Source organism: Guillardia theta, assembly GCF_000315625.1.
Source record: "Guillardia theta CCMP2712 unplaced genomic scaffold GUITHscaffold_192, whole genome shotgun sequence".
In the NCBI taxonomy this organism is placed as follows: Eukaryota; class Cryptophyceae; order Pyrenomonadales; family Geminigeraceae; genus Guillardia; species Guillardia theta.
Window position 1 is genome coordinate 12,543 of NW_005434484.1, and position 20,823 is coordinate 33,365.

The 20,823-nt window shown below is 52.8% G+C and overlaps 7 protein-coding genes across 7 annotated transcripts; 6 read left to right on the top strand and 1 right to left on the bottom strand.

The window, feature by feature from the left end:
* Positions 1 to 658: 658 nt before the first annotated feature.
* On the top strand, positions 659 to 4,240 carry GUITHDRAFT_148122 (hypothetical protein; the record flags this gene model as incomplete). Its single annotated transcript, XM_005820067.1, has 31 exons — positions 659 to 723; positions 779 to 863; positions 908 to 982; positions 1,027 to 1,072; positions 1,117 to 1,175; positions 1,228 to 1,262; positions 1,316 to 1,367; positions 1,416 to 1,458; positions 1,503 to 1,591; positions 1,635 to 1,737; positions 1,787 to 1,852; positions 1,902 to 1,957; positions 1,994 to 2,032; positions 2,083 to 2,163; positions 2,211 to 2,255; positions 2,314 to 2,384; positions 2,470 to 2,521; positions 2,628 to 2,691; positions 2,737 to 2,809; positions 2,863 to 2,941; positions 2,988 to 3,031; positions 3,077 to 3,112; positions 3,163 to 3,224; positions 3,267 to 3,340; positions 3,384 to 3,415; positions 3,511 to 3,559; positions 3,616 to 3,651; positions 3,759 to 3,820; positions 3,952 to 4,009; positions 4,062 to 4,114; positions 4,186 to 4,240. The coding sequence occupies 31 exons, from the start codon at positions 659 to 661 to the stop codon at positions 4,238 to 4,240; spliced, it is 1,839 nt and encodes a 612-aa protein (XP_005820124.1).
* An 862-nt stretch (positions 4,241 to 5,102) lies between these two features.
* On the top strand, positions 5,103 to 7,324 carry GUITHDRAFT_120666 (hypothetical protein; the record flags this gene model as incomplete). The annotated part of the gene is made up of 9 exons (XM_005820068.1): positions 5,103 to 5,731; positions 5,777 to 5,860; positions 5,919 to 6,168; positions 6,218 to 6,552; positions 6,604 to 6,777; positions 6,824 to 6,992; positions 7,037 to 7,090; positions 7,143 to 7,211; positions 7,268 to 7,324. The coding sequence occupies 9 exons, from the start codon at positions 5,103 to 5,105 to the stop codon at positions 7,322 to 7,324; spliced, it is 1,821 nt and encodes a 606-aa protein (XP_005820125.1).
* Positions 7,325 to 8,447: 1,123 nt separating this feature from the next.
* On the top strand, positions 8,448 to 10,636 carry GUITHDRAFT_120667 (hypothetical protein; the record flags this gene model as incomplete). Its single annotated transcript, XM_005820069.1, has 9 exons — positions 8,448 to 8,854; positions 8,899 to 9,195; positions 9,242 to 9,356; positions 9,403 to 9,449; positions 9,499 to 9,606; positions 9,662 to 9,970; positions 10,028 to 10,069; positions 10,115 to 10,373; positions 10,547 to 10,636. 9 exons carry the CDS (start codon positions 8,448 to 8,450, stop codon positions 10,634 to 10,636), a joined length of 1,674 nt encoding a protein of 557 aa, XP_005820126.1.
* Positions 10,637 to 10,787: 151 nt separating this feature from the next.
* Positions 10,788 to 12,412, bottom strand: GUITHDRAFT_156143 (hypothetical protein). Its single transcript, XM_005820070.1, has 11 exons — positions 12,351 to 12,412; positions 12,221 to 12,301; positions 12,129 to 12,172; positions 12,019 to 12,086; positions 11,904 to 11,972; positions 11,764 to 11,854; positions 11,642 to 11,718; positions 11,538 to 11,595; positions 11,408 to 11,467; positions 11,159 to 11,230; positions 10,788 to 10,967 (listed from the first exon to the last, which is right to left on the bottom strand). Exons 1-11 carry the CDS (start codon positions 12,385 to 12,387, stop codon positions 10,875 to 10,877), a joined length of 750 nt encoding a protein of 249 aa, XP_005820127.1. The 5' UTR covers positions 12,388 to 12,412; the 3' UTR covers positions 10,788 to 10,874.
* A 1,395-nt stretch (positions 12,413 to 13,807) lies between these two features.
* Positions 13,808 to 14,068, top strand: GUITHDRAFT_120669 (hypothetical protein; the record flags this gene model as incomplete). Its single annotated transcript, XM_005820071.1, has 1 exon — positions 13,808 to 14,068. The coding sequence occupies one exon, from the start codon at positions 13,808 to 13,810 to the stop codon at positions 14,066 to 14,068; it is 261 nt and encodes an 86-aa protein (XP_005820128.1).
* A 30-nt stretch (positions 14,069 to 14,098) lies between these two features.
* On the top strand, positions 14,099 to 14,356 carry GUITHDRAFT_120670 (hypothetical protein; the record flags this gene model as incomplete). Its single annotated transcript, XM_005820072.1, has 1 exon — positions 14,099 to 14,356. The coding sequence occupies one exon, from the start codon at positions 14,099 to 14,101 to the stop codon at positions 14,354 to 14,356; it is 258 nt and encodes an 85-aa protein (XP_005820129.1).
* Positions 14,357 to 19,701: 5,345 nt separating this feature from the next.
* Positions 19,702 to 20,196, top strand: GUITHDRAFT_44334 (hypothetical protein; the record flags this gene model as incomplete). The annotated part of the gene is made up of 1 exon (XM_005820073.1): positions 19,702 to 20,196. A coding segment is annotated over one exon (495 nt), but the record flags the coding sequence as incomplete, so codon positions are not given.
* Between the last annotated feature and the right edge of the window lie 627 nt (positions 20,197 to 20,823).

The following is a 20,823-nucleotide window of genomic DNA, read 5'->3' on the forward strand; positions in this document are numbered from 1 at the left end:
ATGTCGCAGTTCCTCCTCCCCCCCCGGCCAACCATGGCTTGCATCTGAAAAACAGACAACATTGAGCACACCAGGGCCATCCCTGAAGCCCTCCCTCCTCCCTCCTCCCTCCTCCCTCCTCCCTCCTCCCTCCTCCCTCCTCCCTCCTCCCTCCTCCCTCCTCCCTCCTTCCCATCGCTACCTTGCGCCTCCTCCGAGCATCCTTGCGCCTTCTCCAAGCACCCCACTGCATCGCCGTGCCCACATGTGTAGTTGCGTGCGAAAGTTCGTAGCCCTCATCCCCCGTTTCCTCCAAATGAGTTGTAGGGCAGAAACAAAAATTAGGAACTTAATTGATCATGAAGGAAGGCAGCTCATGTCTGGTGCGGGCCTGAGTGAGTGCTGTGCGGGGATGAGGGTTGAAAACGGGGGGAAAGTTGAGACTGAACAAGAGGAGGCCGCGATGGTTCGGAGAGCAGGAGGAGAAGGGAGGACGGCAAGGCCAAGGGCCTCAATGATGCCGCTCCCTCGCGCTTCTTCCATGCTTCTATCAGTCGTGTTGGCAATGCCAATCTCAGTTTCTTGCTTTGGATTCGGTTCAGGTGAATTTCATGCTCACAACAGACTCCCGATTGAATCCCTGTTGACAACAGCTCGAGCTCCGGGACCTCAAACTGTCATGGCGAGGAGCAGCAGAACTGCCGTCACCCCCTTGGGGTTGAGCATGCAGCTCTCCAGCGTCAAGTCAGTTCAATATCCTTTGTGCCTCGAGCAATGACATGCGCTGACTCCTGAGTAGTCGCAACAAAGGTGGCAAGAAGAAGGGAGGAAAGGGCGCAGCGAAGAGCAACGCTGCTGACAAGCCTGCAAGGCAAACAAGCCAGGTGATGATGTAGTTTCATGCAAGAAGACGCCAACATGCTGCAAGGTCCTTGACACCGACAAGCGGGAGTATATCTACCAGATGTACAAGCTTGGAAAGAGACTGCCAAGTGGCAAGCAGGTGAGGATGATCTGCTTTGAGAGCCTCCCTCGACAATATTTCAGGTCCTTCAAGACATCAACCTTGCTTTCTATCCTGGAGCGAAGATCGGTCGATTGTCTGCATAGACCTTTCCGTTCCTGATGGCTGTACAGGAGTGCTGGGGAACAACGGAGCAGGAAAGTCGACATTGATGAGAATTATGTCTGGACAGGTGAGGCAGAAGCTGTAAAGGTTCCTGACCTGATTCGTTCTTGTTGTCTCAGGATGAAAACTACGAGGGAGACGCTGCGCCAGCGAGGTTTGAGAGCCTTGACCTATGAGCCGTGTGACCACGTGCTTGTCTGGTGACAGATGGGCTAAGATCGGCTACCTGGAGCAAGAACCGAAGCTGAGCGAAGACAAGGTGCTGCAACAAGGCCCATAAGCTGACACCTGACACGAGGGGCCGCAGACTGTGATCGAGAACATCGAAGAGTCGGTCAAGGAGATCCGAGGTTAGCTTAGCTGTGCTGGTGCCGCCCTGGTGACTGGTGTACAGAGCTCGTCGCGCGCTACGGAAAGATATCCAAGGAGCTGACGGATGAGGGAATCTCTGACGACGCCAAGGAGAAGCTGATGAACGAGATGGTATGGCTGGCCCGCCCCTCGATCCTCTTGACTTTCATCCAAGGAAAGAGTTCAAAACGGAATCGAAGCCTCCAACGGATGGGAGCTCGACCGCATGCTCGAGCGTGCCATGGACGCACTGAGATGTCCTGACCCAAACAGCAGCGGTGAGTGAGCTTGTGAACGGTAAAGTTTCAGAACTGAGACCGTTTCCAGTGAGCGTCCTCTCTGGAGGCGAGAGGAGGCGAGTTGCTCTTTGCAAGCTGCTTCTACAGAGGCCAGGTGATGGAGTTGATGGCTAGAAGGAACAGCCGCTAACGCACGGTGTCAGACCTTCTCCTCCTCGACGAGCCCACCAACCACCTTGACGCAGAGGCAAAACCTCACGTCCTTGAAGCTTGTGGCAGCTGATACCGCCTGCAGTCTGTCGCTTGGCTGGAACAGTTTCTTGGATCCTACCAGGTGAGGACGGACAAGAGTTTTTGAAAGAGACTGACCATGTGACATGAAAGGGAACATGTGTGGCCATCACTCACGACCGCTACTTCTTGGACAATGTTGCTCAGTGGATTCTCGAGCTCGACCAGGGCAAGGTGATTGCAGGATGACAGCAGGATTGAAGGCTGAAGGGATGAAACAGGGCATCCCTTACGAAGGAAACTATCAGACATTCTTGGACAAGAAGGTGACAATTCGAATCAATTCCTCCCGCAGATCTTAGTGCTTGTTTCTCACTTGAACAGACTGAGAGGATGCGTCAAGAGAAGAAACAGGCTTCCGCTCTTCAAAAGGAGCTTGAGAAGGAGCTCGAATGGTTGGTTCTTTCTTCCTGCTCTTCTCTGTCCTTCACTTACCTCTGTTGCCAACTTTCTGCTGACGCCTCCTCCTTTGCTCACCAGGATCCGCTCGTCCCCGAAGGCCCGCCAAGCCAAGAGCAAGTCTCGCATCCAGGTGAACACAAGAAGCAGCGAGAGGGATTGAAGGAAGGAGGGGGAGCGAAGAGAGATGGATGAGAAGAGAGGTAGGGAACAGCAAACACCTCTTGACTGGACTGCAGGCGTACGATGAACTCTTGGAGCGATCGCAGGAGATGGAAAAAAGAACAGGAGCTGCGCAACTATGTGATCTTTTCAAATCTTCTCTTCTTTTGTGATGTCAGTCCTCAGATGTTCCTGCTGGACCCAAGCTCGGAACTCAGGTGGTCGAGATCGAAGGAGTCACAAAGGCCTTTGGCGACAGGTGGACAAGTTGTAGTTTGACAAGTTGGTTGGCAAGATGACACAAGTGTGCAGGCTGCTGTACGAGGACCTGACTCTTTCTCTGCCGCGAGGAGGAATCGTCGGAGTGATCGGACCCAACGGATGCGGCAAGGTGCTTTCAGTCCAGGCTCCAGCCCCTCTCCTCAGCGTTTATACAGTCTACTCTCTTCCGCATGATCGCTGGAGAACAGCAGCCGGACAAGTGAGCATGTGACGTGTGGCTCGCATCGAGTGATGCTTTGAGCAGGGGAACCATCAAAGTTGGCGAGACCGTCAAACTCATGTAGCAGGGAAGGAGGAGGAGGAGAAAACTTGTGATGGTGGAGGGATCAGGTACGTCACGCAAGATAGGCTGGGGCTTGACGGCGACAAGTCTGTCTTCGAGAGCATCAACGGTAACAGACATGCTCTCGGTGCTGGCCTGACTGAGCATGCAGACGGTTATGAACTGATGAATCTGGGACAGCGCGAGATCAACGTGCGGCAGTACCTGGGCTGGTTCAACTTCAAGGTCTCCTTCTTTCCTCCTTCAATCTCGTCTCATCCCCTCCTAGGGCGCCGACCAGCAGAAGAAAGTCGCAAACCTGTCAGGAGGCGAGAGGAACAGGCAAGGCTGAGCTTGACAAGCTTGCTCCTCTTGCCTCCCCTCTTTCATTCCCTCATCCTCTTACCTGGCGGCAGGTTGCAATTGGCAATGACCCTCAAGGAGAACGGGAATCTTCTGCTTCTGGTACCAAATTTTGACCTTGAGATTTGACCTTGTACGTGCTGCTCACTTGCTCCTAGGATGAGCCTACCAACGACCTTGACGTCGACACGCTGGTGAGAAGGAGGAGAGCAGAGGGGAGAAGGAGGAGGGAGGAGCAGAGTAGAGGGGAGGAGGAGGATCAAGAGGAGGAGGTGGAGGCTCAGGTGACTTTTTTCGGCAGAGAGCCCTCGAAGACGCTCTCATCGACTTCCCAGGATGTGCTGTGGTCATCAGCCACGACAGGTACGTGGGGTCGGAGCTAAGTGAATTAGCAGAGAGCAAAAGAGGGGATCTGAGGGAGGATCAAGGGTGCAGGGGATGAGAAGGGAGGAGGAGGAGGAGGAGGTAGATTGGAGCCTGAGATTGTTTGACAGATACTTCCTTGATCGCGTGGCGACTCATATCCTCGCGTTTGAGGGTGAGGAATGCAAGGTGAGCCAGGGGTTGACAACTCCAGCTGGCTGACTGCGATGGCCTCCTGCAGCCCTTCTTCTGGGAGGGGAACTTTCAGTCCTATGAAGAGAACAGGATCAACCGGTGAGTCTCCTCCTCCTCCTCCTCCTCCTCCTCCTCCTCCTCCTCCTCCACGGCGTCTGACGTCAGAGCAGCATGGGCAACACAGAGCCAACGCGCATCAAGTACAGGCCCTTGCCCGCCATGTGATCCCGACGACCGTAGGCTGCTGAATGACTCACGGTTGAAGGCTTTTAAGCCTCAGTAGTAAGTCACGAGTAAAGTCCGAGTCCCCCGGTCACCCGGTCACTGTGAAAAGTACCACTGTAACTACAGGACCACTGTAACCGTGCGCCTGGCCGGGCCCACCGGCGGCCATGGGGGGGGGGTGGGGGGGGGCCGCCGGGCTGCGCGACCGGCAAGTCGCCCGGATGCACTGCCGCACGGTGACCGGCCCGGGCCGCCGGGCACTGAAAGGCTGTGTCGGAGAACTAATGATATTATTAATTTGTTTTTGTTAGTTTTGCAGGATTTTGGAGCAAGATGCCACTAAGGGCTCAAGAGGCAGAGCCTTGCTAGAAATGATGGAGGGAAGAGGAGAGAGAAGTAGCGAGAAGTAGAGGGTAGCGAGTGCAAGACTCTTGAAACATGGTTGATATGAGAGAAGAAACAAGAAGAATAACAGAAGAAGTTGTTATGTTGTTGAGTGAACTTCGCCTCGATGATGAGACTCAACCATGATGTTTGCTCCAATGACGCGAGAAAATGAGGGAGAAACGATAATTTTGCGGTGGGATGAACAATCTAAGCTGAAGAGGTCGCACATTCATTCAGCATGGAAGATTGTATGAAGAGAAATGGCTCGGGTGCAAGATGATCAAGCCATTTAGTAGCGGCATTGTTGATAGAGGGAGAAATCTGTGACGGAATTGACAGTGAAGGAAATGCATTGAAAATTTATTGAGTTGTCGTTGACCAGTTCATGTGATGTTGGATGATCCAGGTGTGAACTGAAGGGCCGAGAGACTTCCAGTTCTGCGAGGAGAGCGTGGGGCAGCTCCATCCCAAGAGCATGACCGGCTTTGACAACATGCTCAGCACACAGGATGTTTTGAGGGAGATCATGAGCAGTGGGTATGATGTGAAGCTTGAAAATTGGAATACAGGCAGCCACGAGGCACGAGAAACAAAGGCTCCGGGCACTCCGGCGCGAGAAGACGCCGAACTTTTGACACAGGCGGTGAAGAGCGTTACGGCAGCTTACATGCCATCTCAGGATGTTTCTGACCTGTACCATCAACACTACCATACTCCGAATCAAGCGCCAAGATTTCTCGAACAGATCAGTATCAGTGAAGGAGCAGTTGATTCTGAAGCTCACAGTTTGCTGTCTCCTCAAGGAACTTCCGAAGAAAACTCCAAGGTTGAGCAGGGAGCTTTGGATTCGAGCACAGCGTTCTTTCCAACAGCACCTCAGCCCTGCCTGCTGGATGCTGAGAAGCAACTTGTCGCGGATGTGGCAGCTTTAAGGCACGAGGACCCTCGAGCTCGCGTGGTCAGTGGACCTTCAGCGTTGAGCCTGCAACCGAGGAGAGACGAAGCGATTTACTTGTTTGCCTGGGGTTGCTCGCACAATTATCAACTGGGAACGGGACAGTACCAAGCTCAGCCATTTCCAAAGCTGGTTTCGACTCTAACAAGGTAGTCGCCGTGATCCTGCTTGCATGAAACCTGAGACCAATGCAGACTAGGCAACGGAATCATTGACGTGTCGTACGGTGCTGACCACGGCGCAGCGATTGACAGTACAGGAAAATTGTTTACATGGGGGTAAAATGCTATCATTTTTGCTGGTGGTGGATTGATTGTACTTATCATTCCCTTGCAGATTGTGTGATCATGGCAGATTAGGCTTGAAATCGGGAAAAGACGTTCCGTATCCAACTCGAGTTGATTTCTTGAAGGATGAAGTCATTGTGGATGTAACCTGTGGGATGTACTCAAGCGCGTGTATCAGTCACGACATGAAAGTATTCACTTGGGGTTCGGGATCCAAAGGACAGCTGGGTCATGTAGAGAAGAGCGATGAGTGGCTACCGAGATCAGTCGCAGCTCTACATCACATTCCCATAGTACAGGTAAGGAATGATGGCAGGGTCATGCTGTCTGAAAGTGTGGCCTTGACAGGTCGCACTTGGATACGAGCACATGGCGGCGTTATCCCTGGACGGTGACGTGTACACGTGGGGTGAAGGGGAACACGGGCAGTTAGGACACGGAGACTTGAATTCATGCTCTACACCGAAAAAGCTGCTCCTTGAGCTGGAAAATACTACCGGGGAGGTTGCTGACGTGGGGAGCCCTGTGCTGCTAGCATGCGGCGCGAGTGTGACGCTAATCCTCACTGACTACGGGAGACTGATCAGCTTCGGAATGTCTGAGTTTGGGGCCCTCGGGTTGGGGGAGAAGAGGCTGGCTGCACGCCCACACTTGATCACTTCGCGCATCATGGACAAGAGAAGGTGAGCAGTGAAGGTGGAGGGCAGTGCTGTCTATGTGACCTGCCTTTCTAGGTTCGTTCACTTGTCCGCCGGCGACGAGCATTGCGCGGCCGTGACGAGTAAAGGAAACGTGTACACGTGGGGTCAAGGTTGCTTCGGCGCTGTCGGGAAACCAGCTCGACGAGCCTACTCGAACCCCCCGGACTGCAGGAAACCTTATAAGCTCGAGCTGCCTCTCGACAAACGGTTTAGCTGCTTTAGCCCTGAAGTTGATGGCTGAAACATTCTGCAGAGCGTGCGCGACAAGTTGTGGAGGGAACTATACTGTCATTCTGAGCAAAGATGGCTGTGTCTTGGTGCTTGGAGATGACTCGACTGAGATTCGACCGATGCTGTACGACGAGAGTAACCCCGCCAGCGTGATGAAAGCTTCGTCTGTGTTGTGCGGTCGTTATCACTCGGTAAGAAAGCGGTCGGTAGTTGTTTGTGCTGACTGATGGTACAGGGCGCGATTTTGAACACGTTGCAGTATGAGGAAGCTCGTCGAGCTGGAGCGCATGTGGGCTGGTAAACCTTCTTGTGCCAGTCGCGTGGTGTGAGTTGCTGTACAGGCTCTCGGTTTGGCAGCGGAGGATGTCAGACTTTCTGTCATTGCCATCGAGATGGCTCAGAGACTTGGGGTAAGCCATGAACTCACTGCTTGACCTCGAGAGAGCTCACTGGTTGACATGTGCAGGTCTGCCTTGCGGACTTCCAACGGTTCTTACGGGCTGATTTCGAACTGTCAGGCTGAACGAGGCGCATGATGCAGGTGACAGAAAGACAGTGTAAGAAAGACTAGGAACATGTAAATAAACTCGATTGACTTGAAGATGATAATCAGACATGTGGAGGGTGCGGGTATTAGGTGTTGGGATATCGTTGGATGTTCGTACATCGTTGAGATGTTCGTACATCGTTGGGATGTTTGTATATCGTTGGGATGTTCGTATATCGTTGGGATGTTTGTACATCGTTGGGATGTTTGTACATCGTTGGGATGTTTGTACATCGTTGGGATGTTTGTATATCGTTGAAATGTTTGTATATCGTTGGGATGTTTGTACATCGTTGGGATGTTTGTATATCGTTGGGATGTTCGTATATCGTTGGGATGTTCGTACATCGTTGGGATGTTTGTACATCACACTCTTTTGACAACTTCATCCAACATATAAACATGTGAACAAGGGTAGACCGCCAGTAGAGCCGCAAGAAGGGAGATGAGTTGGGCTGCATCATCCGCAACGCTTCACATTAAAATAATTTATGATATAAAAGTTATTTAAAAACTGTAGGAGTAAAAAGATCAGTAACGGTTTTTTTTTGAGACTGTTGCTTAAATATTGACTATAGAGGCTGGTGGATAAAACTTACATCCCCATTTTAAACAACAAACTTTGACTATATCACTGGCACGTTGGCTAATAATATTTAGAGCTTTTATTTTTACTACAGCTTTTCCCTCCAGTCCAACCTCTTCGCGATATTTGACTATGAGTACCTATAGTGAAGCTAATATAGTCAATGATATCTCGGGACCATAGTCAATAAGGCGTACATAAGGTTTCAGTTAACATGTATCCTGGTAGTCAAGTTGGTACCTCGTCTGTATCTCCAACGCCCCGTTCGTTGTTATAGTCAATGTTGAGTGGTTATTGTCAAAAAAGATCCCTCATAGTCAATAAATGACTGTTATAGTCAATCGAAAGTTTTCACTACGGCTGCAGAGAGAGAGAGAGAGCAGACGGTTATAGTCAAGCGCCATGGCGGCGGAAGGCCTTGATGGAGCCATAGCGGTGCTGGGAGGAGGAGGAGGGAGGGAGGAGGGGGAAGGAAAAAGAAAAGAAGGAGGGCCTGCTGAGGAACTGAAGGAGATGAAGAGAGATGCGACACCTGAGCTCATGCTGGACCCTCCGAGTACCCCGAAGATGAAGTGTGTGGTTTCTGGGCTGGAGAAGTTCCTCAAGGAATGGAAGGAAGGAAAGAAGATGTCGCTTGACGAGTGGGAGAGTGCTTATGGTAAGGTAGACGGGGGGACAGAAAGCGATGCCCTCGCCTTCATGTGTGAAGAAGCTGAAGCTCTCGCAATGGACGACATGGACGACGATGCTCTTTCGAAGTATTACGACATCTTCATGATCAACCGCAACCATGCTCGAACGCTTCACAGCTTCGCCGTCTTCCACCATCGCAAGGCTCAGGTAGGGGTCGCGCGCATCCTATATGAACACTGCTTGAAGATCAGCCCTCGCCGCTGGAAGACGAGCTTCAACCTAGCCCGGTAACTCATCGATGCTTGTGTTGCAGTAGTAACGGGAGATGCAGGCTTGAGCAGGACAACAAGATGCAGGAGGAAGCATGTGCTCGCTATGAGGAAATCATCAAGGCCGCAGAGTGCGACGACAAGACTCGATGCGACTCTCTCGCATACCTCGCTCTGCTTCACCAGGAGCACCACCAGGACTACTGCAAGGCTTGCGATCTCTACAAGCAGTCGCTAAGGATCACTCCGAACCACATCTACAGTCTTGACCACTTGTGTGCTCTCCTCCAGTCTTGTGGGATCAGCGATGATTCGAAACAGCTTCATGAGTACGTGTGTGAACTTGACGGGGAGCACGGGTAGAGTCAGGACAGCCCTTTGCCTGCCCATGACGTGCTGGATCAGGTTGCGGTGGTGCCCCTACGGTAACAGTCTCTTCAGTGGCGAGAGGCTAGTGAAAAATAAGACGGAAGTGATCAAAAGCCTTCCTGAGGACCTTCGAACTCAGATCGTCGACTTGGTACACTAAACCAATTTATTTGATTTTTCAGTGAAATGTTGTACAGCTCAAGGAAATATCAGAGCATGTGCCCAATACACCGACAAAAACGTCGTTACCTCTCTGTCTTCATTCTTCTTCTGACTCTCTTGTCAATGAACAGCTCGCGGAACGAGAGGCTGTCGTCCATCAAATCCTTCTCCAGCATTATCACCAGCAAGAACTTGCGACGCAACACGGATTTGAAGAGCAGCATGCTGCTGCCGGAAGAGTGAGATCTTTGCTTGTGGTGCAGGGTGAAGTCCAGGTGGTGACGAGGATGGCAGGGGGCTGTTGACGTCCGGGTGGATGAAGAAGCGAGGATGGTACGTGACTTCCTGGAGAGATCGCTTCTTCGTTATCAAAGGCCGAGCGCTGGAGTACTACGTGACCGACAAGAACCACCATAACGAGCAGCCAAGAGGAACTATCTGGCTGGCCGGTTGTGAGGTGGAGGACAGGGGCAAGGTTGACAACCTGTTCCTCTTTGCTGTGCTGGACAAGGTGGCCAAGAGAACGTACGAATGCGCCTGCGAGTCCGACGAGAGCCGTCAAAGTTGGATGTCAAGCATTCGAGAGGTTGCCTGGGGTGACAGGTGATGAGGAGGGAGAATGACTTCCCGTGCTGATGCTGAGGGATATGCTTGTTGCAGGCGTCATGCCCTCGAGCGTGCGGGGTCCTTCTTTGAGTCTTTGTATGCCTTTCCTGCCTGCCTGCTCCTCTCTTGACACGTCTGCAGCGTCTCTACAGCGCATGAGCATCCCGATGCACACGGAGGATCGTTTGCGCTCGGAGGGATCGTGAAGAAGCGAGGATGGTACAACACGTCATGGCAGGACCGCTACTTCCTGCTCAAGGAGAACGTGCTGGAGTACTACGCGAGCGTTCAGGCCTTCGAGTCAAGGTCGCAACCGCGAGGCAGCATCAATATCTTCGATTGTGTGGTGGAGGAAAAAGGTTCCAACGGGAAGATTTGGGAATTCACTATCCGAGACAAGGTGAGTTGAGGGAAGCGAGGGAGGGAGAGGATGGAGAGATGAGGGAAGAAACGAGACATCTAGAGGGAGTATTGCGGGGAAGGGGGAGGAATCGTAACGAGCCTTTCAAGGGCAGCAAGAGCAGGGAGATCAGAGGGAAGGTCAAGGAAGGTTTGCATGTGACATGAGAGCAGGTCAAGAAGAGAACTTATGAATGTGCGTGTGCGACGGAGAAGGAGAGGTCGGAATGGGTGTCTACCATCCGACAGGCGTCAAGAGTTTGATGGCTCCGTATGCCCTTCTCTGGACTTGTAGTCTTAATCCTTGTCAATTTGATTTAAAAGAGTGAAACTCTACTTGTTTTGTTGTCCTGCTCGCGCTCCCGCGCCTCCCTGCTTCCTTCCCCTCGTTCCTTCTCTGGCCTCTCACTTCCGTATCGTCCTTCTGTTTCATTATGTTCGCAATACTTTACAGCAACTTTGCTCCATCAAAAAGTCAACCAAGAAAAAACTTTGCGCGCACTCATCCATTCTTCTCATCCGCCGATGGCCCCATGTCAGCCAGCATCTCCCGCAGGTCCACCACCAGCGCGGTGATGTTGTCCATGCTCCCCAGCTGCCTCCTCGTCAGCTTCTGCCTCACCAACGAGCACCAAGAGAGGGGGAGGAGCCGAGCGACTCACAGAGGGAGTGAGGAAGTGAGTGGGAGCGAATAGCAGCGGAGGGGAATACAAGTCTGAGAGGATAACGGGCAGCAATGTCATAGGCGAGTACAAGTGTGACAAGGGGGGTGGGAGGGGGGGGAACCTTGAGAGCCTCCGCCGTCAATTTCTTTGCAGCTGCTTGCGCATTCTTCTCGCCTGAGATGATCGTTGCAACCTGGACGACAACCATGACACTCATTGCACGCCCAGCCGCTTCCCTCAAGCAAGTCTCCAGACCTCTTCCTTGGCTCCCACTACTATCTCCTCTCCTTTCACACTCCCACCACACAATTTGCTTATTGCATTCCCCTGCTTGTCTCAACTCCTCTGCTTCCATTGCAGCCACTTTTACCTGCACGTTGGTCATCACGTCCCAGAGGCCATCCGTAGCCATGACAAGAAAATCATCGCCCTGCAAGCGCTTGAGCCTTGAGAAGCGGAGGAGGAGAGTGGTGAGGAACAGGGAGGACAAGCGATGGTACCGGCTCAAGCTTCTTGTAGCGGATCTCGGGCTCCGCAATGACCCAATTCTTCAGCTCCCTAACAGCAGCGCGTGAGAGGAGGAGGATCCAGGAGCTCTTCATGCCTGTCACCAATGCCGCGAGAAGTAGCAAGGATGCCGTTCACTCTTGCACACCCGAAATAGACCACGGTTCCTCCCGCCTTGCGTTCCATCAGCACAAGTGAGGACGCGCCTGCTCTTCAGACCTGCTCGATCCTCTCTCGCTCGCTCGGACGGTCTGGTTTGTGATCTACACTCATGGGAATGGCAGACTGACCACAGCAAAGGATAGCCCGACTGGCACACAAAGTGAGCAAAGATCACCTACAAGCAGCTGACAACTCGCCTGTCCCCCGCGTTGGCAACATAAAGCTCACGTCCCACCAGGAGCGCCGTAGCTGCTGTGCTGCCATCGCTGTGCTCCCGTCAAGACCGACAGTGAAGGCCAGCACAACAATCACTTGAGGTTCTCCTTCTCCGCCCGCTGCAGGAATGAGGCGTCTGTCTTCATGAACGCTGATTGGAGTGCCTGCGGGAAATCTTATTCGAGCTTCTTAATACCCTCGCTCACCTCTCGCGGCCCGAGTTGCTGTAGGTCGACCTCCAGGTACTTGGCTGGCAACGCATCAGCACAGGAAAGAAACGTCTCATGGTTCTTCTCACCCAGTTGGTCCCTCGCAAACTGCGAAGCTCTCTTGCCGCTGTGTCCGTCAAATACTCCGAAGAAGCAGGACTTGCCGGAAGCTGCGGGGCAGGATAGATCAGACGGCCACATAGCCCAGCCGTGACTCACTTCCAAAGTTCAACGAGGTGAAGTGCATGTCCTCCATGTACGGTCGGCGACCCTGCACGAGGCTTGATCGCATCGTCAGGCTTTGGTAGCAGCAGGAGGAGCAGGAGGAGCAGGAGGAGCAGGAAGAGGATCAAGACCTGTAGCCCACGCTTGGCTTTGACTTCGATCCAGGCTCAAACCCGTCTTCGTCCTTGAACCTCTCAACCCCAATGCCGGTGAGACGTTGAAGCAAAAACATCCCGACGAGAAAAAGGGAGATGACACTCGAAAGCTGAACACAGCCTGTAACAGGAATGAGGAGAAGACAACCTGATCAGTTTCCACATAGAAATCGTGACACAAAATCGACATTGCAACAGCAACATTGCAAACAGACAGACGTGTTCACTTACCCAAAAGAGAGCAAACAAACGCGAAAAACACTCCCTTCTCCAACAAGCTCATAGCAGCATCCTCATCCCCCTCCTGCTTTTCTAGCTGGACTCGCCCTCCCAGGAAATCTTCGCCCACCAACGTCCAGGTTGCAAACCCAATGAAGATCCTGAAATGTCGAGACACGCATCAGTCCCATCGCGTTCCACAGCACCTTTTTCAAAAGAGTTGGCCACGGGTTCCACAAGATTACAATAGAATGTTTCTTGATATCAGCTCACATAATTTGTTCCATCAAACACCCAACTGCATGCTCTCGTCCTCTCAAACTTTCTTAACCCAACCCATCGACCACACCTACATTCTCCCTGACTATCATGATTCAAAGGCTTGTCTAACAAGCTCAGATAGCTCCTTTTCCTCACATAATGATAGGTGCATTTCAACAACTACTCCTCAGCTTATTCTCTTCTCTTTCCCAGGCGTCAATCTTCTATGTTTCATTACGATCGGCTTCGGAAAATTGCTCACGAGAGGGCTCCACCCTCCTTCTCTTCTTGCTCCTCTGCTCTTGCTGCTCATGACTGTAGCAGCTTTCCTCGTTCTCTCCACCTCCCTCTCCCTCTCCCTCTCCCCCTCCCCCCCCCCCTCCGTTTTCTCCTCTCAAACTCGCACGGTTCCCTGCATGGCCTCGTGACCTACCCCACCTACCCATCCCGCTATATCACCCCCTTCCGGCCCACCATAGTTGAAAGTACCCCCCAAATTCCTATGAATACAAGGGGTAAATGCCCATAAACTTTTCGAAAATTCCCTTTCCACCCCTTCAAACGATGCCATTGGCCACACCACCCCCGGTCGACCTATTCCCCAAACTTTCGACTTGCAAGGGGAAGGGCAAAGTCCAGTTCAGGTGGGTGGTAGGTAGTAGAATAGATTTTACCAGGGGTGTTTAGCAAGAGATTTTAGAGGGTCCACGGGTCATAAATGGGTATGAATAGGGGTAGTCGGAAGATGCAAGGAGCTAAAAGGGTAGGGTGGAAGACCAAGGAGGGTACTTCCGCAAATACCAGAGGCGGCGGGCAATGTGGTCGTGGTGCTGCTGGGAGGTCAATGGCGGGAAGTATGAGTGGGGAAGCGCCGACGACGAGGAGCTGAGATCGTTCTCGGAGGTAGAGAAGGACGCTTTGAGGAGGAGGACGCTGGCCAGGCGCAAAGAGCACTTGTTCAACCCGGCTGAGCCAGAGAAACAACCTGAGCCCAGAAGGCCTTCGCAGAGTCCGAGGAGGAAGATGCAGAGTATTCAGATGTCAGAGATTTACTGCGATCAGTATCTAGACATCTGAAAAGAAGAGAGTTAGAGCTTATTGTCAGTGATGCCTGACATGCTGGGATTCCTCCTGTCCTACTGTGGATGCCCGAGAGCGCGAGGATCGAATGATGCTTCGCAGCAAGAGCTGGACTCCGAGAGGGCTCGCTACGAGAGCATGCTCGACCTAGCAAGAGATAATCCCACAGTGTCAGGTACTGATGTTGAAAAGGCCTTTGTTGCAGCTAAGAGCGATGATCCAAACGCAAACACCAACGTGAAAAAGTCTTCCAAAGCCAACAGTATTGGTCGATACAGGAAATGAGTACAGCAGGAATATTCATTCGAACTTCTTTCTCCTCATCCTTCTATGCTTTAAGTCTGGAGTGTGAGGAAAACCTTCGTGCGTGGAGGCTCTCTGATTTGGACCATCCCCTGGATATTCATTGTTGTGTTGAAAGCGTCTTGAACCGTTTGAAAAGTTGAGGATTTTTAAGTAGGACTGAGTTCAGATCCAAAAAGCAAAATGTTACAAGCTTGAATTGGTTGTCACTCTATCCAACACTCGGCATGTACTACAAGTTTGCTCAGTCCGATGCTGACAGATGCGGCGGCATACTAATCCGATTGGCCGCGCCGCCGCCATTATGCGTTCAACGACTCGCTGCAGCTACCAGCCACGGCTTCTCGGCTAGTCCTACTCGACCGTACGGCCACACTCCGAGCACACAGACGGTACGGTAGCCTGCCACTGAGTCACGAGTAGCACAGTGAAAGCGGCCGCTGAGTGGCTGATCATATGATCCGACCGCCGGGATCATAGTGCTTTCCTGGCAGTTTGACTGATCATCATAGTATAACTTCGAGTAAAGCCACTCATGCCCCGCCGGGCCGCGCCATCCGATCCGAGCCACGGCACCGAACCGATCGTACTGGAGTCACGCCGACAGTCGGACGCTCCAAGCTCGGACCGGGGCCCGGGACGGCGGCCCGGGCCCGGGGCTCCGCCGCGGCGGCCGGGCTGCGCCGGTGAAAAGTACTAAGTTTTACAACCCGTGTTGCGGCCCTGAAAACGTTACATGGCCGTTAGATGATCATGACATAAAATGGATTTATTAGTTTTAAAACTATAAAAGCTCAAATAAACCCGCTCACTACGCAGGGGTTGATGAGATACTACAGGGGATAGGGAGGTAGGGGTTGTCCTGTTTCTAGCACTGCTACGACAGCTACGGTAGGGGTGGTCAAAGTTGTGGTCCTGCAGTATGGATATATGGGGGTAGGACTACGCCCTCGACCATGGGAAGTAGAAGATGTGGGGAGAAACGGTGGGTTCGATAAGGATATAATGAGGTGGAATATGGGGTAGGGGTAGTAAGGAGTAGGGGTATATCCTAGGAAATGACCCTAAAATATTAGTAATGGTTTGTACCCACATGAAAAACAGTTTTAAAAAGAAACATTCTTTTTTAACTAGACCGTTCGGGAATGGTGGTCGAGGCTCGAGGTGGAGAGGGGAGGGGAGGGACAAGAAGTTGGGCGAGCTAGACATCTGACAAAGAAGGAGATCGATGGACTTCAAGACAGAGAGACAGATGGACACACAGGCTAAATAATGCGGAAGATGCAGGATAGTGTGGAGTTAGGAGCAGCTGAACAGTTTAAAAAAAATGGGCTGAGAGTAGGATCGAATGATAAGGGGAGATTCTGAGAGTCAAACAGAAGAACCTGATCAATCTGTCCAGGGCAGAAATTCAGATGTAGGAATGAGGGATTCGAATTGCTGCAGACCTCAAAGGTCAAATTAAGATAGAATGAGCGCAGTTTTATTCGAAATTAAAGTGTTGTCGAATGAGGACCTTTTGTAAAGTAGAAAAAAGTGCTTTGCTCATGTTTACTTCTATCATCATCTTTGGCTATAGATGGTTGTATGCAAGCAGATATCCTCCTCTTTTTGTTCAAAATGCTTCTGTTGTATTGGGTCTGTGGCTTGAGAACTTCTCTACGCATTCTACTGCCATGAATGATAGCACTCCGATGGCTCCTCTATCCTCCTCAGTCATACCTCTTGCTGTTCTCCCTTCCTTTTCTTCTGGAGCTCATTCGAAGCAACTGCTCTCGCTTACGATGTGCCGAAGCATGGCGTGAAGCTTCAAGCCACAGCCGGGACCGGATTGACGATTGTGGAATTCATGGGCAGGCATGGCAAGTTAGGTATTAGCAAACATTGCCGATCGGTTCGACTGAAGTTTTAACAGGATGTGTTAGCTTCTGAAGAACAAATGGAGATGACGGAATTGCAACCGACAGCGAGCAACCCGCTGGAAGACGTAAAGAGCTCCCGGTTGGCACAGCATCGCATTGACGTTGCTCACAGATCAAGTTCTTTTGGGAAATCTTTCAGCAAGATGCGAATGCAAATATCGTTCTTTTCTTCCAGAAGCTGTTTGCCACGGAACCTGGATCAGTGCGTCTTTTCCGGAATACCGGTAATGATTTGCTGCACGTGCGTGGAGCAATCTGATTGTATTGATTCAGCAAACTCGACTCCTCCGTTGTCGAAGCGAGCAAACATCGTTGAGAAGCATCTCGATCACTGCATTCAAAGAGCAACGAGGTGACGCAACCATTCTTCTCTGCACTCACTGAGTGGATCACCAACCAGCATCGAAGATCTCGTCCCTGGATGTCAATCGCTGTGTGCCTGTCTGTGCCAGCAGGGCTTTGAGTGGAAAGCTTTCTTGGACGTTAGACCTCTCTCCCTCCTTCCCTCCCTCCATCTCTCCTTCCCTCCCTCACTCCATCCATCAATCCATCCATCTAAATTACTGATTTGCTTCCAGATCCTTGGAAAGACACTCTCGTCCCTGTTCGAGACCCTCTGCCGCAATGAATGGACGCCAACCATCAAGTTGAAGTGGCACAACTTGTGGAGGGTGCTGCAGCATCGGATGCTCTTCTCTGGGGAGAACGTCTCCATGGAGGTTGGGGAAAGCTACAACATACCCAAGTATCTCTACCAAGGTTCCGCTATCCTCACTCGCCTCGGACGAGATGCTCAGAATCATTCAGATGGTTTACGCCCTGGGCCTCTCACTTGTTTGACACGTGTTCCTTGCCAGGTATCGTCGACACCAATTCTCGTGTGCGCCTCAGCATCTTCTCGGGCCAGCACGGAGTTGTTGTCTTGCGTGCTGTGGACGCATTGGACGTTACTGTCTTCGAGCAGGACATAGGGCCGACGTCGCCCGACGTCAATGTTGAAGAAAACTTCTCCGTGCTGTTGAGGGATCCTGATAACGGTGTGTGGGGCATCCAGTTTGAGTCTGCCAAGGCCTTGTCGGGGTTTCTGTCGGGCATCTCGATAGCTCAAGACATCGTCTTCTCCAACAAGTCTGAGCGACAAACCAAGTCTAATGGCTGCCTGCAAGGCTCGTCGAGTGCGATAAACTTCTGGTTAAGAACGCTTCACTTCTCTCCATCACCCTGAAACTTGACCTAGGGCGAGAGCCATAGCCGAGATTGGTGATTGCCACCCAAGGCAGGGCCTGGGCCAGGGGAAGGTACATGTGCTCCAGCGTATGTACGACCAGTGCTGATGGCTACATGACAGACCCACGTGTTGGAGGATCACGAAGCTTGCCTGTCGCCGAGAGCAGAGAGCAGCATGCTGTTGCGGGTGCTCGAAGACATGTTCACAGCAAAGAGATCAGAGTCCGAGGAGATGGCCCTCCTGCGATCGCAGATCGATCGACTGGAGAAGAGCCTGTCGTCGCTGTCGGTCGTGCGGCAAGATGTGAGTGTGTGAGCTGCCTGTGCTGTCAGTGACGTTGCCGACAGTCCCGATCCTCGGAGAGTAACGCTCCTACCCCTCCCAAGCATCAGGTGGTCCGCCATCTTTCGCTAGAGGACATCGACGTTGAGAAGTTGAACAAGCCGCTCGGCCTCGAGCGGATGTCATCGGCTGACAACATAGGGTCCCTCGTCTCCTTTAACCTCGACTCGTCCCAGGAGAACTCACCGATGCTGTCCCCCATGAAGTCGGCCATGTCGGATGTCGATCTCAACCGCCCCTTCCCTTACACCAACGCTGTCTACATCCAGCAGCAGGACATCTACGAGGACGGCATCCCTCCCATCCCCCGAGCGATCGCAGCTCAGCGGCACATGGAGGTGATGGTTCTCGTGCGAGAGGCGACCAACCTGCCGGTGTCCAAGGCAGAGACGGAGAAGTCCTACTACTGCGTGGAGATCACCTGCGACCAGGAGACCTTCAAGACCGACGTCCGAATCGCCAACTCCTCCCATGGCTGCCAGTGGTTCGAACGCTCGAGCATCAATGTGCCTGCACACCTCCTGCAGGAGGCTCGGCGAGCTATGAGCGAGAGCTCAGCTGCTCCTTCCTTGCTCCTCACCCTCTACGACTGCGGGAGATACTCGGGACGAGAGGTCGTAGGGTCCAGCACGTTCACGCTCGACAAGATCTTCGACATTCCCGATGACGGCATCCTCTGCAACTTCGAGCTGGACAAGGAGGGCAGCCCTGGTGAGAGAGGATGATAAACCCTTGCTATTCCTGCCTCGCTGATGGTTGTGCAGTTTTCGGGGAGAACGGGAAGGAGTCCATGGTCTCTGTGGCCTTTAGGACTCACTTGTCCAAATATCTCAACGAGGTAGGAAACTTCTCTCTGATGATGTTGTTGATGATGATGAGGAGGAGGAGGTGGAGGAGGAGGAGGATTGTAGCGGTAGTGGTGATGGTGGTCATGACGATGATAGTTGTGGTAGTGGTGGTCTTGATAAGTGTAATGGTGATAGTGGCCTGTTATCCTTCCCCTCCTGCTCTCCGTCCTTCCCTTCCTTTCCTTCCTTTCCTTCCTCCCCGCCTGCCCACCCTTTTCGACATTTTGACGCTCTTGCCAGTGGCAACCGCCGAGCCTGGAAGACACGCTGAGGTCGAGCGAGAGCAAGGTGGTGCTCGCTCCGGCTCGAGTCTCGTGGTACTCGCGGATAGAGCGAGAGGTCAGCCCGTCGTCTCCCTCCAACAAGACGGCGATCCGAGGTTACATGTCTCAGTTCGGCCGCACCATGTCGCTCACCGGCATGCACGACAACCGGAGCAGACAGGAGGACAGCATGGAGGAGAGGCCCCTGCTGACGCTGGAGTGGGATCAGGTGTCGGATATGGAGGAGGACGAGTGGGAGAAGATCGACTACTACTGGCGCGAGAGGCTGGAGAAGATCATGGACTCGTTGTTGGTCAACATCCTCATCATATGCCTGGTCTGCGTTGACATCTGCAACATCATCGTCTACACCTTTGTAATCATCCCTCCCCCCGGCTCCCCCGAGCCAGTCACCCAGGTGATCCTATCGAGCGTCGTCGTCTTCAGCCTCCTCATTGAGCTCACGCTGCGGCAAATCGCCATGGGGGTGAGGTTTTGGAAGGTCAAGATCAACATCTTTGACTTCAGTGTCGTCTGGCTGTCCGCCATCGTCATCATTATGCGCAAGGTGGCGGATGTGGTGGACGGGAATCACTTCCAGGGGGTCCAGGCAGTTGTCTTCCTCCGCATCTTCTCCAGAATCGCCGTGATCCTCCGAGTCGCGCGCGTGCTGATCAACCTGCGACGGGCAAGGCAGCTGAGCGGGCACGTGGCGAAGAAGCTGAGAAGCACGGTATCGCAGAACAAGAGGAGGTACAAGAAGCACGGGTTCGACCTGGACCTCACCTACATTACCTCCCGCGTCATCGCCATGGGAACCCCCGCGTTCGGCAAGCACAGCTCCTACCGCAACGACATCCACGTTGTCTCCCGCTTCATGTCCCTGCGGCACTACGGCTGCTTCTTCATCTTCAACCTCTGCGACACCTTCGTGTCCTCGGACGGGGTGACGGGCAACTACAACCCCAACATGCTCTTCAACCAGGTCCAGCGAATCCCGTTCGAGGACCACGGGCCCCCGCTCATGTCGGAGATGCTCCAGTTCTGCGAGGAGGCTCAGGTGTGGCTGCAGAAGGACCCGAGGAACGTGATCGCAATCCACTGTAAGGGAGGGAAGGGCCGCTCGGGCGTCATGTCTTCCGCCATCATCCTATGGAGCGGTCACAGGAAGTGCGCCGTCGATGCGCTGGAGCTGTTCACCTTCAGGCGAACTGAAAATTACAACCCTGAGGTATCCAAACCCTTGACCTCCACCTCCCCATCGCTTCCTCCACCTCCACCTTACATCCCAGTGGGCCCCCCCCCCCACTCCCTCCCAAAACCCTATACCTCCACTCCTCCCACCTCAATTCCCGTCTCCATCTCGATTTCCCTTCCTCTACCGCAATCCCTCCCTTCCTCTACCTTCATCTCCATCTCTCCTCCTAGCCTCAACTCCCGTACTCCCCTCCCCTCCATCTCCTCCCCCTTTCTACCTTCACCTCCCCTTCTGCTCCCTTACTTCACAGAAAATGCCTCCTGTCCCTCCTGCTCTCCTTCTCCTGCTTCCCATTGCTCCCACCTGCTGACCCTCACCGGCAGCTCGGCTTGGACGGCACGTACAACAACTTCTACACTCGACGTCCGTGCAATCAGACGGTTGAGGGGCCCAGTCAGATCCGCTACGTCCACTACCTCGAAGCCGTGCTGTACAGCGGCATCGACCCCCTCGAGTACTACAAGATGCTCCTGATGGATCTTGAGATCTCTGTCTCCATGCACCAGCAGAAAACGCTGTACGCTCCTCCAAAATCTTTTGCTTATTGCTCTCCTCGCCGTTCTCCCTCGCTCCCTCCCTCTCCCCTCC

Excerpts from the sequence above, each read along its gene's own strand:
- GUITHDRAFT_156143 (XM_005820070.1), bottom strand. The coding sequence starts at position 12,387 with ATGGAGGACATGCACTTCACCTCGTTGAACTTTGGAA. Across the intron at positions 11,468-11,537 it reads GCTACAAGAAGCTTGAGCCG|GGCGATGATTTTCTTGTCAT; the intron begins GTACCATCGCTT and ends AAGCGCTTGCAG. Across the intron at positions 11,231-11,407 it reads ACGTGATGACCAACGTGCAG|GTTGCAACGATCATCTCAGG; the intron begins GTAAAAGTGGCT and ends GTTGTCGTCCAG.